Source organism: Barbus barbus, assembly GCF_936440315.1.
Source record: "Barbus barbus genome assembly, chromosome: 4".
Lineage (NCBI taxonomy): Eukaryota > Metazoa > Chordata > Actinopteri > Cypriniformes > Cyprinidae > Barbus > Barbus barbus.
The window spans coordinates 13,023,379-13,040,361 of record NC_136732.1 but is presented as its reverse complement, the minus strand read 5'-3'; the positions used below and the strand labels follow the sequence as shown (position 1 = coordinate 13,040,361).

Genomic DNA, 16,983 nt, shown 5'->3' with positions numbered 1-16,983 from the left:
GATACATGCCAAACATAATTATTTTGCTGTTCAGCAGTCATTTTCTTGCCACTATTATTAAAATTGCAAATTTAAGATAATGAAATGAAAAAAAAAATAATAATAATGAAGAATCCGACATTTTATTACAGTCTCTCTCTGTTGTGTTATATGAATTTCTGCAGTTTTTCAGGTCAGTACCACAGGTATTGGTTTGCTTGCTCTGTCTGACTGAAGACTATCACACAGAGACATACGCCACCATGTGGTTCATAACAAAAGTTAAACAACTCAGAACAAATATTATATTAATAATAGTTCTTGTATATTAATGCCGTTCTTTTGTTCAAGAGTACAGCATTTATTTCAAATGACCAATTTAATACATTCTTATGAATATATAAATATTTAATACATTCTTTTTTTTCATGTAGTATTTTTTATATATATATTACCCCAAACTTTTAATTAAAATGGATCATGGTTGGCCCAAAAATATTAGCAATAACTGTTTTAAACATAAAAAGAAGAAGAAATGAAGCAAAAGATGAAATATTATGATTATTATAAGATTATCTCAGCATTGTATAGTGTATGTCAATTAAATCTCTTATTATCTGAAACTGGAAGGCCTGACATGGATTGGTAATGGTTTTGTGGCTTGTATCTATAACGTGGTTGACCTTTAGAGACAAAAAGACTAATATTACAGCAGACAGATGCGATAAAGTCTTACGTGCATCAAAATTGGCTTGACCTCCCTCAGTTTTTATAATACTATGCTATAAATAATTTGATTCTAGTCTTTACAAGATGCAAAAAAAAAAATGCATCTCATACACCAAGGATTCAGAAGTTTTCTGTGAGAGCACACACACCCTGACAAGTCAGCAGACTGCTTTTGTTATGAACTCTCAAATCAAATCATGTGGGCAACAGGGCAGGGCCTGCATTTCACAACACCACACCTTATACAGTAATTTATGCATAACTCCATGGAAATAAGACTTTGCATTTCCAAGCAACGAGAATCTACAGTATGCAACAAGAAAAAAATCAGTATGCAATATATGCAGTATGTATTGTGCACAATATGTGAAATTTCTGTATGCACTGAACACCTGGATGACCCACAACTGTTTCCATAATGTGTAACATATATACAGAACTGAATGCATGGAATACTCACAATGCAATGTGTTCACACACATCCTTCAATTTCCAGTGAGACAGGTGAGTATCAGCAGTTCCCCAAGTTGTTTGCACTGCCCTCTTTTGTCACTTAATATTTTATTTTATTAGACGACTTAGTATATAGCTGTTTTAGTATATAGCATGATCCACACCCCAAAAAATTGTCGTTTTATTTGATAAATGTACAATAAAATGCTAAAAAGAAAACTATTTTGTGAGTGCGGATCATGGTTTTATATACTGAGTAATATCAGTACTAATTCAAAAATATTTGTTCTTGATTCATTATTTGCTCTTTTTACTTTTACTTTTATTAAAACGACACAAAATTGGCTTAAATTCCAGTTTAAGATTGTTGAATTAAACATGTAAAACTAAATCACTGCTGTACTAGAGAAGACTGTAGCATGCATGCTACTGTTTTAAACGTCTGTTGTTGCACAATGCATTCTGTTTTACATACTAGTGAAAACAGTACGCATACAGTGTATACTTAGAGAAGAGTGCTACTGTCACTTTAAGAGATGATGTAATCGGTTAAGTTTGTTTGGCTCTCCAGCTGATCATCAGCCCAAAGCCGAAACACTGAGCAGCAGACACACTCGGAGGATGGAGTTTTTCACAGGAAACCCTTTTTCTACAACCGTGGGTCAACTTATAGGTAAGTAACACGCTAGATGAGATCGCAAATCACACGCTTTAAGCGAGCATCATACGCACAGATAAGCGACTTGCTGTGTCCAATACGACTGCTTGATATTTACATCGATTTCAATAATGTCAGCCGTATATTCGTGGCTAGCTCACTTGCAAGAAGACACGCATGAACACGTATACATCGTTTAATTAAGGATGACAGAAAGGATACGATTCAATTTAGATTGACACTTCATTCGTGCAATCCAATGTCGGAGGCGGGCTCAAAGCCCGTCGCTGTGTTCGTGATTGGCGGAAATGTGTGTCAATCAAATGCTGTCCGCAAATAGTATCGACGAAGGGCGGGACGAGGAGGGTTTGTGTTGGAAGTTGCACGTCTCAGTATACCCTAATAACGTTTTGACCCATTTTCTCTGTCGCGCTTGTTTAGAAAAGAACTATTTACATCTGAGTATTAAAGCGGTTATGTAACCCATTCCAGAATTGACTCTTGGTTTCACAAGAAATGCAATATCAGGGCTACTTTTCATTCATTTCAAGGGCTCTTCTGCTTCTCCTGATAGTGTCATTGCAGCTAGACTCTCATCTAAATGGGCTGCACAGAGCAATTAGTTGGGGAGGAACTATTTGTTCCAGCCAAACACGATAATTATGCATTAGCAGCAAAATTATCTTTGCAATGCGCTGCTCATCCCAGATTTCTCCTTTAGATGAATAGATTTGCAGATTGCACAAAAAAATTCAGTTCACTTTATGCTGTTATTTTTCTGTGCAACATAAAAGGATTTTAAAGAATTTTGAATTTGCATCACCTCCTATAGTGTTCCATATGGAACATTGTGTGGAATGGATATATGTGACCCTGGAACACAAAACCAGTCTTAAGTGTCAATTTTTCGAAATTGAGATTTCTACATCATCTGAAAGCCGAATAAATATGCTCTCCATTGATGTATGGTTTGTTAGGATCAGACAATATTTGGCCGAGATACAATTATTTAGCAATGCATATTACTAATCAAAAATTAAGTTTTGATATATTTACAGTAGGAAATTTACAAAATATCTTTATGGAGCATGATCTTTACTTAATATTCTAATGATTAAAAGATAAATCTATAATTTTGACCCATACAATGTATTTTTGGCTATTGCTATAAATATACCCCAGCAACTTATGACTTGTTTTGTGGTCCAGGGTCATATTTATTGTAGCCTATATATAATGACAACAGTGTGGGTAAATTACATAATTTCTATTTTTGCATGAACTATCCCTTTAAATATGATATTCCAGTTTGTGTCATTGCATAGGGGGAATACCAGTGTAATGGCAGAGCTTTTGATGGAGCTCGCCCTTTCATACTGTTGTAAAGCCTGTTTTCCCTGCCTAGATGCAGAACATTAAGCACTGTAAACAATACAACAAGTCACGTTAAACTCAGTAACCTAGTTTAAATGATCAGCATATGGGTGGGGTTTCTCTAATCCATAATGAGTTTTAAAGTTAGTCTGGGCTCTTCTTCATGACGATAAGGAGCTGTTATGTCATCAGAAGTTCAGTGTTTGTAAGTCTACCAGTGTTGTTATGAATCATAAACCACATAAACCTGCTGATGAGTAAGATGACAATAATGTCCTGGTGTAATAGCAGGCCGTGATGTTTGGTGTGTGTGTGTGTGTGTGTGTGTGTGTGTGTGAGCGTATAATGAGTTGTTTGAAGGCAAGAGTAAGTTCCTTTTAAAGTGAATTGTTGATTCTGTTGATGGGGAACAATGCTAGTTAGCTTCCAAACATCTACATAATCGCTTTGGGTTCATCTGTGCTTCTGCATTTTGTCCAGTTAAGAAACAATAAGTATGTGATCAAAACATGTTGTTATATCCTCAGTTTAAAATGAAGCCTTTGTATGTGTCTCTGACTATTTATTGGTCTCTTGCTCAGAACTTGCCACCAGTTCTTCTCTTCCCTCTGAAGACTGGGGCCTCAACATGGAGATTTGTGACAGTGTCAATGAAACGGATGAAGGGTGTGTATGTTGTCAGATACAACAGGTTTCTGTTTATATGGTCATGACAATTAATTCTTTGTAAACTCTTCCCCAGTTGGATTTGGACACCTAAACTACACTTTAAATGTCTGAATGTCATTGTATTAAATCTCGGATTCCCAAACTGACATTTATTTTTTTGTCAGCTGAACTGATTTGACCTCAAAATATTAGCTTGACATCCCTCAGGCCATCCAAGATGTAGATGAGTTTGTTTCTTCATCAGAACAGATTTGTAGAAATGTATCATTACTTCACTTGCTCATCAGTGGATCCTCTGCAGTGAATGGGTGCCGTCAGCATGTCCAAAACAGCTTATTAAAACATTCTTCCAGTCCATTAGTTAATGTCTTGTGAAGTGAAACGTTGCATGTTTGTAAGAAACAAATCCATCAAGATGTTTTTTAATTCAAACATTTGCTTCAGTCCTCTCTCCATAATATTAGTAATATTGCTTTCATCTCGTCTGAATCGGGAGAGAAATATGCACAGCTCAAGCACCGTTTACAAGCAAATACAGCCCAAAACAGCTCTAAACAAATATGTTGGTGTATTTTGATGTGCGAGGACAACAGGGGATGAACTTGTTCACTAGAGGAAATGTTATTATGAATTATGGACTCGTATTTTGTCCAGGACCAATGGTTTAAAGTTACAGGATAATTATGGATTTATTTCTTACAAAAACGCATATTTTTACTTCACAAGACATTACTTGATGGACTGGAGTTGTTGATTACTTTTTCATCTTAGATGACCTGAGGATGATTTTAAGCAAATTCCTATTGAGTAAACTATTCCTTTGAGTAAATATTTCATCAAATTTAACAACATTTGTGTATGTTCATAGTCCTGTCATGTTGGTTAATAGTCATGAAGGTAAACAAATAAAATCCAAAAAGTTTCTATTTTAAAATTATCTTAATTTTACATTTCTGTGATTTTAATTATTTAGTTTGGGAAGCACTGTGTTACAGTATAACAAATAATATCTAATGTTTCACAACCAGAAAGTATCATAATACAATTTGTCTTCGTTTTGAGCTTAATAGCTGTCATTTAAAACCTAATAAACCTATTTTTGTTATTTTGTTATGATTGTAATCATTCTATTCAATACATAAAATAATAATACATGGCTTAAGTGTCTGAATATACATATTTAATTTAATTGTATGGTGCTTTGAGGTTATTGATAGTATAACATGCATTATATAACATATTTTTTGTGATGATGCTGCTCTGTTTGCAGACCTAAAGATGCAGTCAGAGCAATAAAGAAGAGGATACTAGGAAACAGGAATTTCAAAGAGGTTATGCTGACTTTGAGTGTAAGTGTCAAACATGTTGTCATTGCCATCGACTCTGTGTCTTATTTCACAGTCTTTGGAATCCTTCTGGTTTTGCTGCAGGTTTTGGAGGCCTGTGTGAAGAACTGCGGACACAAATTCCACATCTACGTGTCCACCAGAGACTTCGTGGAGAATGTACTGGTCCAGACAATCTTGCCTAAAAACAACGCCCCAATGGTTCTTCAGGACAGAGTCTTGAGCATGATACAGGTCCAGATAAACCCTTTATAAACTCTGAGTAAACATCTTTATGCGGTTCATGTTTTGTGCTGTGAAGAGTGAAGTATTCAAACCGAGCTCTGGGTGTGTCTGGCGTCTGATTCTATCTCTCTCTCCCTCTAGGCGTGGTCCGATGCATTTCGGAGTTCTCCAGATTTGACGGGTGTCGTGACCGTCTACGAGGATCTCAGGAGAAAAGGCGTGGAGTTTCCCATGACTGAACTGAATGGCTGTTCTCCTATTCACACTCCCAACAGGGTATAAACCGCTGCACATTCAAATACATGACAACAAGCTGCTTTTAATAAACAACTAGAAATCCAAATAAAGATTTATCGGGATTCATCAAAAATCTGAAAATATACTAAAATATGCTAACATGTAATATGTGCCATGCTTTTGCTTAATTTCAGATTTAGATTTATTAATAAATTAATGCTTTACTCCAACAGACCATTGAGTCAGCGTCTCCGGAAACAGCTCACACAGAAAGTCATTCCATCACATCCTCACAGCCACAGAATACAGAGACGCCCATCACACTGTCACCTCAACAGGTAACACTCTCACACACAGCAATGCTGACTCAGGCTGAAGTGTGGGTGGGACTGGAATATTTTAGGAATGAATAAAGTGTTATGGATTGACTAAATCAACTAAGCTGTCTACAACAGTATCCATTCAGCAGGACTCAATTTAGATTTACATTAAATGTTTAATATTATTATTCAATAATTAATATTTAAATAACAATTTGTATACATAGTGTACATGATGGTCATTGCACAACTACCCCCCAAAAGTTTGAGTAGTGCATTAGCTCTAATTAAGTAATATATTTTTTAAATGGTGAGTTTAATATTTGTATTTAATAATTCAGATTTAAATTGTAATTTGCATGTGATATTACATGATATAATGATCATGGCAAAAGTAACCCCATATATATATTATTCAGGTCAGTACTAAATAAACAATAACATGCATTTTGTATGATCCCTCTTATTTTGGTAAAATAATTAACATATTGCAGGTGTATGTAAAGTTTTGCCTTCAACTGTATATATATATATATATATATATATATATATATATATATATATACACACACACACACACACACACACACATAGATATATACATACAGTTGAAGGCAAAACTTTACATACACCTGCAATCTGCAATATGTTAATTATTTTACCAAAATAAGAGGGATCATACAAAATGCATGTTATTGTTTATTTAGTACTGACCTGAATAAGATATTTCACATAAAAGATGTTTACATATAGTCCACAAGAGAAAATAATAGCTTAATTGATAAAAAGGACCCCGTTCAAAAGTTTACATACACTTGGTTCTTAATACTGTGTTGATACCTGAATGATCCACAGCTGTGTTTTTGTTTAGTGATGGTTGTTCATGAGTCCCTTGTTTGTCCTGAACAGTTAAACTGCCTGCTGTTCTTCAGATAGATCCTTCAGGTCCCACAAATTCTTTGGTTTTCCAGCATCTTTGTGCATTTGAACCCTTTCTGACAAAGACTGTATGATTTTGAGATCCATCTTTTCACACCGAGGACAACCGAGGGACTCATATGCAACTATCACAGAAGGTTCAAATGCTCACTGATGCTCCAGAAGGAAAAACCATGCATTAAGAGCCAGGGGGTAAAACTTTTTGAATTTGAAGATCAAGGTAAATTTAACTTAATTTGTCTTCTGGAAAACATGTAACTCTTCTGTAGGGCAGTACTAAATGAAAAAATATAATATTTAGGCAAAACAAGAAAAATGAACTCCTCTTCATTCTGTTCATGTGTACATGTGTATATATACGTGTGTGTGTGTGTGTGTGTGTGTGTGTGTATATATGTAAAAACACACACACATTATTTTTTTGACAATTATATTTTTATATTTGATATTTATGAATCGTTTTGAGAAATCTAAAATGTATTTGTGTGTATATATATATAAAAATGTTTGAGACTATTATTTTGCATATTGCATGTAATGATGCTCCTCAGAAAAATAACACCTGGTGAGACTTAAATCATGTTAAACATTTTTAGTACCAATTCATATTACAGTATGGCTCAATTTGATACCATGAAGTGACAGTTAACTGTTTTTTCAGCATTTATTAATTATTAATAATACATTTAAAAATTCATATGAATTCCGATTAATATACTATTAATATTAACTATACTTTAAAACATTTACTTAATATACATAATGCTTGTTTGTTCATGGTGCATGAACTAATGTTAAGTTATACATCTTAAAATGTTACAAATGTGATTGTCAAATTTAGCATTAACCATGGTAAATAAATAAATGTAAAATGATTGATTTTATTACTGTAGTATTGAATACTGTTTGTTTCAAGTGTGTTTATGTTTCAGATGAAGACACTGAAGACTGAACTGGAGGTGGTGCGTAATAATATATCTGTGATGTCAGACATGATGAGACAGATGGAGCCTGCAAGTCTTGAGCCATCAGACACAGAGTTGCTACAGGTTACAATCAAACACAGCCACAAATACACACCCTTTCTTTCTTTTCTCAGCATGTACACACACATCCTCCAGTCATGATTTTAGGCCTATAAATGTGAAGGATTGTTGCTGTTTCTCTTCTCTCTGCCGGTCAGTAGCATCTCTACTCCATGACCAAAGATATGCAGGGCAGGATGGTGGAGCTCATACCCAGATTGAGCTATGAGAAGCTTATAGAGCAGCTACTCTGTGCCAATGACGACGTTAACACCACGTTTGCACAGTATCACAGGTTAGAGGCAAATTGCCTTGATGATATGATGTTTGTCAACATTCTATGAATAATTCCTCTATGAATGTTCATAATATGCACATGGAGACCTGCAAGGTGTAAATGTAAATAGATAAAATACACATCAAAGTTGTTAAAGCAAACAGTTCCATCACAAAGTTCAATATGTGTTTTCCTTGCTTGTCTCACAGATTCTCACATGCTATAAAATGGCATACTAGCATAGCGTGACCAGGCGTCCCCATTTCCAGGGACAGTCCTGGTTTTTAGTGTCCTGTCCATGACCTGACCTGTTCCTGGAAATTTCCCTGCATATTCAAAACACCCACAAAATAATACACTCCAAAAAATCCAGACTAAAATAGCCTGCTGGTTACCAAAGCACTCATGTAGTTTTTATTTTCACCTATAAAGGGCCCTGTGAACTACACGGATTGCTTGGTTGCTCTGCTAATTTAGACCTTATGTACTTAACCTGGACAAGAGCAGAGCACTATTTTCATTAACTATATAGTATCTAATTAGCCATATTCACATTAAATTGAAGTAATACTGTTTGTATGTACTAAATAACAGGACCTGAACAGTGTGCAGTATTGCTTTGCACTCAATTTGACATGTTCCGAAAGTTAGTTATACAGAGCGGTTGGAAATTAATAGATACAAATTAAACAATTATACCTGCAACAATTACATATGCGGAAAATACTCTGTGCTCAAAATAAGCCTAAAATTCAAAATAATATGCCTATTTAGTGGATCGTAAAGCCACATTTCAAAAAGCATAAACATTTGAAAAGATTAAAAAGTTGAAATTACACCACAGTATATTCAGTTTGTGAAAATGAAAATATAAAGTAGTTGAAATATCAAAATTGTTGAAGATTGATTTATTATTTATTTAGTGATGTGCTTTTGTAAAATCATAATTGTTATAATACTGTTTTGATCTGTTTGCTATTTGCCATTGTTACTATTGATCATAATACTTTCTTTGTATGGCAGAAATAGTAATAGTAGTATGCTATTCCAAACCCATTTAAAAACTACATTTCCCGGATTACCAAGACAGCAGACCTCCTAACCTCAGATGCTGTATTTCTCTGCAAATTATTCAGTGTACTGCCACCCTGTGGACAACAAAATCATTGAACAGGAAAATACAAGCATTGCTCCAAGTGTTGCTGTGGGTAATTACTGTTAACCAAACTATTGAAAACATTTTTGTTCACTGAAATCTGAAATAAAAATAAATTAGTCATTTTAGTGCTTCATCTTAAACTTTTCTAATTTTCATGTAATATTTATAACTATACTATAATAAATGAATACTAAAGTGGAACTAAATCTAAATTGAGAATAAAAATAAATTAAACCGAAAGCAATATTTAAAAAGCATAAATAAAAATGCAGAAAATTAATAATTAAATTAAAATTGTAAATATAAAAGCTTATTCAATACATGACTAAAAACTATAACATTAAAAGTGACGTGACATGTGGCCAAGTATGGCAACCCGTACTCGGAATTTGTGCTCTGCATTTAACCCATCCAAAGTGCACACTCACGGTGTGTTCAGCCAGTGGGCAGCCAATGCTGCTGCGCCCGGGGAGCAGTTGGGGGTTCGGTGCCTTGCTCAAGGGTCTCTCACCTCAGTCGTGATATTGAAGGTGGAGACATTCACCCCCCCACCCACAATTACTGCCGGACCTGAGACACGAACCCGTGACCTTTGGGTTACGAGTCCGACTCTCTAGCCATTAGGCCACGACTGCCCCTATATATATTATACAAATAATAAGACTACAGTGGCAGTCACAATAACTTACAGAAGTCCAAAGTGCCAAATGATCCTTGATGATTTCAAGGATCTTGATGAATTAGGGAATATCATGTAATCATGTATCTGTAATGAAAGGGTTCCTACCGTTTACATATATCAGGGAATTTTTCAACTTGGATTTTCAGCCTTGGGAAAGTTAAGGAAATAAATAAAATCCTAAACATTCATGGGCATTTTTATAAATAAAAATACATATAATTCAAGTGTTTTTATTCAGCTAAAAATGCTTTTAATTCTTAAAAATCCCTATAAAGTTAGCATGAACCCTAACCCTAACTGGAGAAGTCATGGAAATTAATTCACTGAACGATGTGGAGCCCTATAATCATGTCACAGCATTTAGATGTCATCTCACTTCAAGTTAGTTAATTCTATATCACATCTCATTAGTGTTATCTAACTTCTCTTTTTTTTAGATTTGAAAGACAACTCAATAGACAGAGCAGTGCAGAATCTGTAAGAATTCATAAATTTGATATTAAATGCACTATAATGACTATATTTTTTGTTTTTTTATTTGATTCATTCATAATTCATTGTTGTATTTCAGAATCCAGCTAACACAAATCTTATTGATTTGGAAACTTCAAACCAATCAAAAGCAGCCAATGGTGCTCATAGCGCAATCAGCCAATCAGCAGTCACCACACTATCCAATCAGATGGCAGGACTAAGTAAGTTACGCTTTTGCTTAACCCGAATTCTGGAAATGTTGGGATGTTTTTTTAAATTTGAATAAAATGAAAACTAAAAGACTTTCAAATCACATGACAATATTTTATTCACAATAGAACACAGAAAACATAACAAATGTTTAAACTTGATACATTTTACACTTTTATCCATTAAATGAGCTCATTTCAAATTTCTCAAAACAGTTGGCACAGGGGCAACAAAGGGCTGAAAAAGCAATAAATGTTGAAAAGATTCAGCTGGGAGAACATCTAGCAACTAATTAAGTTAATTGACATCAGGTCTGTAACATGATTTGCTCTAAAAGGGATGTCTTAGAGAGGCAGCGTCTCTCAGAAGTAAAGATGGCTCTCCAATCTGTGAAAGAGTGCGTAAAAAGATTGTGGAATACTTTTACAGTGCATAACATCATCAAAAGATTCAGAGAAAATGGAGAAATCTATGTGCGTAAGGGACAAGGCCGAAGACCTTTGTTGGATGCCCGTGATCTTCTGGCCCTCAGACAACACTGCATCACTCATCAGCATGATTCTGTCATTGACATTACTAAATGGGCCCAGGAATACTTCCAGAAACCACTGTCGGTAAACACAATCCGCCGTGCCATCTGCAGATGCCAACTAAAGCTCTATCATGCAAAAAGGAAGCCATATGTGAACATAATCCGCCGTCGTGTCCTGTGGGCCAAGAATCATTTAAAATAGACTTTCAAAGCAGAAAAGTGTTCTATGGTCAGACGAGTCCAAATTTGACATTCTTGTTGGAAATCACGGACCCCGTGTCCTCCAGGCTAAAGAGGAGGGAGACCTTCCAGCGTGTTAACAGCGTTCAGTTCAAAAGCCAGCATCTCTGATGGTATGGGGATGCATAAGTGCATACTTATAATGCTGAAAGGTATGTATATAAAGGTTTTAGAGCAACATATGCTCCCCTCCAGACGACGTCTATTTCAGGGAAGGCCTTGTGTATTTCAGCAGGACAATGCAAAACCACATACTGCATCTATTACAACAGCATGGCTTTGTAGTAGAAGAGTCTGGGTGCTGAATTGACCTGCCTGCAGTCCAGATCTTTCACCTATAGAGAACATTTGGCGCATCATTAAATGAAAAATAGTCAAAGATGACCACGAGCTCTTCAGCAGCTGGAAACCTATAACCTATAACAAAACTCTAGAAACTCATAACCTCGATGCCCAGACGTCTTCAAACTGTTTTGAAAAGAAAGGAGATGCTACACCATGGTAAACATGCTCCCGTCCCAACTATTTTGTGACCTGTAGCAAGCATAAAATTTGAAATGAGCTCATTTTGTGCGTCTAGGTTCTATTGTGAATAAAATATTGGCTATTTTATTTAAAAAAAAAAAACGTCCCATTTCCTGAATTCGGGTTGTATTTCTGAATCATTTATACTCACATTTTTATTCTAATATTAATCTTCACAGTTATTAATGCATTATTTGCTGCGTGATTTGCTACAGGCACAAAAGCTGATGATTTAAAACTAAGTAAAAGCTCCTCATCGCAAAAAAGGTAAGAATTTAAGGAATAGTCCACTCAAGAATGAAAATTTGCTGAAAATATACTCATATTTGCTTCTTCCTCTGAACAAATTTGGAGAAATTTATCAGTACCTGTACATCATTTGCTCACCAGGAGATCCTCTGCAGTGAATGGGTGCCGTCAGAATGAGAGTCCAAACCGCTGATAAAAACAATAATCCACATGACTCCAGTCCATCAGTTGATTTCTTGTGAAAAGCATATTTAGAACTGTTTCACTGTTTTGTAACAGTGAAATATCTGTCCATATTTCTCTTGTGATTCAGACAAGGTGAATTATTAAAAAAAAAAAAACAATATTGTAATTTAATAAAGTCTTGATGGATTTGTTTCTTACAAACATTTGATGGACTGGAGTGGTGTGGATTATTGTGATGTTTTTATCAGCTGTTTGGACTGTTCATTCTGACGGCACCCATTCACTGCAGAGGATCCACTGATGAGCAAATGATTTAATGACTCTTCTCAAAATCTGTTCTGATGAAGAAACAAACTCATCTACATCTTGGATGGTCCTCAAATTTGAATTTCATTTTGCATGATTTCGGGTATTCGCTTTTAAAAGTAAGGGCGGTTTTCGAATTTATGCAATAAAAGAACCATTTTTGGTTCCTCAAAGAACTTTTCCTTTCTTTAAAACGAGTATTTTTTCTAGTGTGAAAAATCGAAACTTTTTCCACTATACAGAACCTTTTGTGCAATGGAACTGTTCCATTGATGTTAAAGGTTCTTCATGGAACCATAGATGCCAAATAAGAACCTTTATTTTTAAGAGTGTTGATTATGTTCATAGCATAAATGTTGCAGTGCAGCAAAACCAAAGTGTAATACTTGATCTTTACATGACATATTTTGTGTTTTTATTACCAGTCCAGAATGCTCTGCAGGTCTAGAGGGACATGCAGCCACTCAAAGAGAGCGACAGGACACTGGAGTGGTAAGTGTCTCTGAATTATTTAGTTCTGCAGAACGGATATCATGTTTGAAATAGAGCGTTCATTAGTGTATGTAACAGCATTCAAGATGTTTCTGTGTGTTGTTTTCACCTGCCATCGGATGCAACGATACATGTCCATCATTTAAAATGGTTGAGGATGTTAAGGATGACAGCCTAGACGCCACCTCCCTCGGCAGCTCGCCTCAGTTTCATTGGATGCTTGAAAAGGGAATGGTGGGTCTGATTGGCTGATAAAACAGTCGGCCTCCAGTGTAACGTGCTATTGGTCAAGCTGGGAGCTTTTTTCTTAAAGCATGTCAAAGTTTTTTTATTTTTGGTGAATAAGTGTTGGCTGTCTTGCTTCTGAGTGGCCCGCATGGTTTGAGGAGCTTCATTATCTTTATTTGCTGAAGGTTTTGTGGGAATTTTGGTGTTTAGCTTATTCTGTGTTTCAGGCCTGAATGCTGAGCGATCCATAGCTCCTCAGTGCCTTATTTTATGGTGTTGCCAAATTTCAAAACAACTTATTTTTCATCCTCAGGACTGAGAAAAATATTGATTCTTCCTTTACACTTTAAAGCAGGAAGCTTGTTTGAAATGGGTGTGGTTTGCAACAGATTATATTGCTTTATTATGTTAACGTAAAATAACTATTTTTTTTTTCTCTTGCTGTCAGATTCCTGTCAATCAGAGTGAAATGATGGATGACATTGAACAATGGCTGGACGTAGATGATGTAAGTCACACATTTTTAGATCTCTAACTGGGTGCTAAGCATAGGACTTGTGAGGAATATAACAGTTCTGGCTCCAGTTCCACTGAACGATTCTGATTTCTTTGCGAAAATCCCTCTCAAATAATTGGTCATAAAACAATAACACTATTCATATTTTAAAACAACCTTACACGTATCAAAACTCTTTTATAAAACTGCAGTTCGGAAGTTCAAAATCAATACTTTTATTTACGCAAACAAATTGATAAAGATTTTTATAATGTTAGAAAAGATTTATATTTCAAATAAATGCTGTTCATTTAACTTTATATTCATCAAAGAATCCTAAATAAAAATATGAAAATATGAAGCAGCACAACTTTTTTCACACTGATGATGTTTCTGCTTATTAGAAAGATTTCTGAAGGATTGTGTGGAAATGTGAAAATTCATAAATAACATTTTAAAATCTATTCAAATAGGAAACCCATCCAGTTATTGTAAACAATAATATTTCACAACATTACTGTTAATTACTGTATAAAATACAGTAAATGCAGGCTTGAAGACCATAAGACTTTTTTTTCCAGAAACAGTAGTGTATATGAATATGTATAACTATGAACTGTCATATGAACCAGTTAGTAATTAAAATGAAGAACTGCTGTACAAGTTCTTTACATTGAGTTTTCTGAAACTTTCACAATAAGACCTTTTATGAAGAATAAGACATGATTCATTATAAGTGGGCACATTTGGATTTCATGTCATCTTAAAACATTGATTATTGTATTTCCTAAGTGTATTTTTGTGTTTGATATTTTGTGACACAGGAAGATGCCTCTGAAGGAGTGACTAGTGAAGGTAACCCTTCTTAATATGACTATTATGATAATGCTTTCAGCTAGTACTTTTAGCACCTTTTAACACATTTCATATGAGCTAGATTTAAACTGACATCAAAAATATGGAAAAGGCTTCAGTCCTTCTATGCCATATGCTAAAATTAGATTTGTATGCTCACTCAGCTTTTCTTCTGCATATAAGACATCAGTGGCCAACGTTTATGCTTTTTAGAGAATCTGATTGCATTCTGTCAGTCTTCTATATGTTCCGGTCTTCCTGTTGTAAGAGTATCAGTCTGTAGCTCATTTCTGCCGGATATCCTTCTGTAGTCACCTTCGTGATCAACGCGTCATCCTCCACGTTTCACTAGACGTGTAGTCTCTTTCTCAGCTTGTGGTTTCATTACATTCGCTGTGCCATCTTGTTAACCTTTTTTGTGGTCATTAAAAGGCGCCTATTTTTCACACTTGCAAGTACTTTCCAAAATGAGGGTTCTCAATTTTCATTATTGGGCTACATTCTTTCAATACATAGACCAACTAATTATGTCATGACAAATATGAAAATTTGTATTAACTTTTTTCTGTTATTTTTAATTTATTTATTTTGACCTTTTTATGCTTTATTAACTTTTCACTAAACTCACAAACCCCCTTCAGTTCATTCACGAACCCTAGTTTGGTAAACCTTGACGTAAATGTAATGTTTAATGTACGTCTTGTTAGTCACAATGAATGGAATATATTTTTTATATAAATATAGTACGAGGTTATCCTATTTAAATCAATGTGATAAATGACTTGTTTCAAAAGTAGTCTGATTACATTACCTAGAATGCGTACTGTAATGGATAACATTACTATTTATAATTTGTCATGTTATTTGCAATCAGCAACGATTACAATTTGTAAGTAATCTACCCAGCTCTGGCTTTACTGTCAAGGTCTGACAAAATTGATCAGTCCTTTCACACTCACCATGGTTTCGCTGTAAGACTGTGTACTAACCATTGTCAGCTTTCTACACTTTTATCACAGTGCGTTAGAAAGTAAACGGGGCATCAGTTTACAGTCTGTGACTCATCACGTAGCGTCACTGTGTAGACGGTAGCATTTGATTGGACACAAGCAGCAAAAGCAAATACAACAGTGTAATCTACACACTTTAGAATTTTAAGTGATTTCATGCCAACATGCTTACGGTGACTTAAACATTTGGTTTCTTATGCTATTTTGTGCTGTATGTCAAATATTCAGCAATATTTTATTGAATCAAACCACTTTTTAATTTTTACAACAGCAGACTAATTTCAGTGTCTCATTTCTGTTTCACCCTCAGAGTTTGATAAGTTTTTAGCAGAAAGAGCGAAAGCAGCGGAGCGTCTTCCTTCAGTAAAAACATCACAGCAGGAATCTGGCCATTCACAACTGTAGTTACATTTTCTCTACAAAACCGTTCATAACTTCCAACATTTGTATTTCCGTTGATTAACCATGTGCTCACTTTTCACTTTATTTATAGTATTTTTGGTTGATTTCTAACCATGTAATGTCTTTATCAAACTTTGTCTAAAAGTTAGGTGCGGGTTTTGGAGATGTTTCATGTTACACTAATTTTGTTTTTGCAGATGTGGTACCTTATGAAATTTTTATAACCAGATATTAATTTCTTCACTACAGTCTATTGTAGGTCATTTCCTTTTAATTATCGATCTTTATTAAAGATCTAGATTGTTGAGGTTAAAGCCATTGTATGTATATACACTAAATATATTATATTAGTCTGTTTTGAAGGAAAGAAGTGGATTTTACAGAGATACATTTTATGGGTTTGTTTCTTTCTCACCAGTTACTACTTTTCAGTTCTGTAAAGTGGAAACTTAAAAAATGAAGAAAAAAAAGCCACAAAACAAAATGTGCTTTAGAAAAAAAGAAAATAAACTTGAAAATTACAAATGAATGTGTGCAGGCTGCTGTATGTCTCTAGTTTAATATGTAAAACCTTATACAGTTTAGGTTATGTTAAAATATATTCAATAAAATTTGTCATTTGAAAATCTTTTTTTTACTAAGCACTGCACTACTTTAAATATTGTCCACAAAGACCATACACAAAAATGACCCTGTTCAGAAGTGT

General features: G+C 34.8%; 1 protein-coding gene across 3 annotated transcripts; it reads left to right on the top strand.

Annotated features, from left to right (window-relative positions):
- The first annotated feature begins 1,686 nt into the window (after positions 1-1,686).
- LOC306864781 (target of Myb1 membrane trafficking protein-like) lies at positions 1,687-16,908 on the top strand. Of its 3 annotated transcripts, none has more exons than XM_079409000.1 (16): positions 1,687-1,834; positions 3,775-3,859; positions 5,133-5,211; positions 5,293-5,442; positions 5,575-5,709; positions 5,904-6,008; positions 7,862-7,978; positions 8,116-8,249; positions 10,510-10,549; positions 10,644-10,767; positions 12,269-12,320; positions 13,220-13,286; positions 13,443-13,520; positions 13,963-14,022; positions 14,835-14,865; positions 16,186-16,899. In XM_079409000.1, the coding sequence occupies exons 1-16, from the start codon at positions 1,783-1,785 to the stop codon at positions 16,278-16,280; spliced, it is 1,404 nt and encodes a 467-aa protein (XP_079265126.1). In that variant the 5' UTR covers positions 1,687-1,782; the 3' UTR covers positions 16,281-16,899. The 3 variants fall into 3 exon arrangements, with proteins under 3 accessions (XP_079265126.1, XP_079265127.1, XP_079265128.1); XM_079409001.1 differs by having other exon boundaries at positions 1,688-1,834; positions 13,452-13,520; XM_079409002.1 differs by lacking the exon at positions 13,443-13,520 and having other exon boundaries at positions 1,688-1,834; positions 16,186-16,908.
- Positions 16,909-16,983: the final 75 nt, after the last annotated feature.

Bases quoted from the DNA above. Each gene is read 5' to 3' on its own strand.
- LOC306864781 (XM_079409000.1), top strand. From the start codon at position 1,783: ATGGAGTTTTTCACAGGAAACCCTTTTTCTACAACCGTGGGTCAACTT. The intron at 5,443-5,574 runs GTCCAGATAAAC...CTCTCCCTCTAG, and splicing joins GAGTCTTGAGCATGATACAG to GCGTGGTCCGATGCATTTCG. The intron at 8,250-10,509 runs GTTAGAGGCAAA...TCTTTTTTTTAG, and splicing joins ACGTTTGCACAGTATCACAG to ATTTGAAAGACAACTCAATA.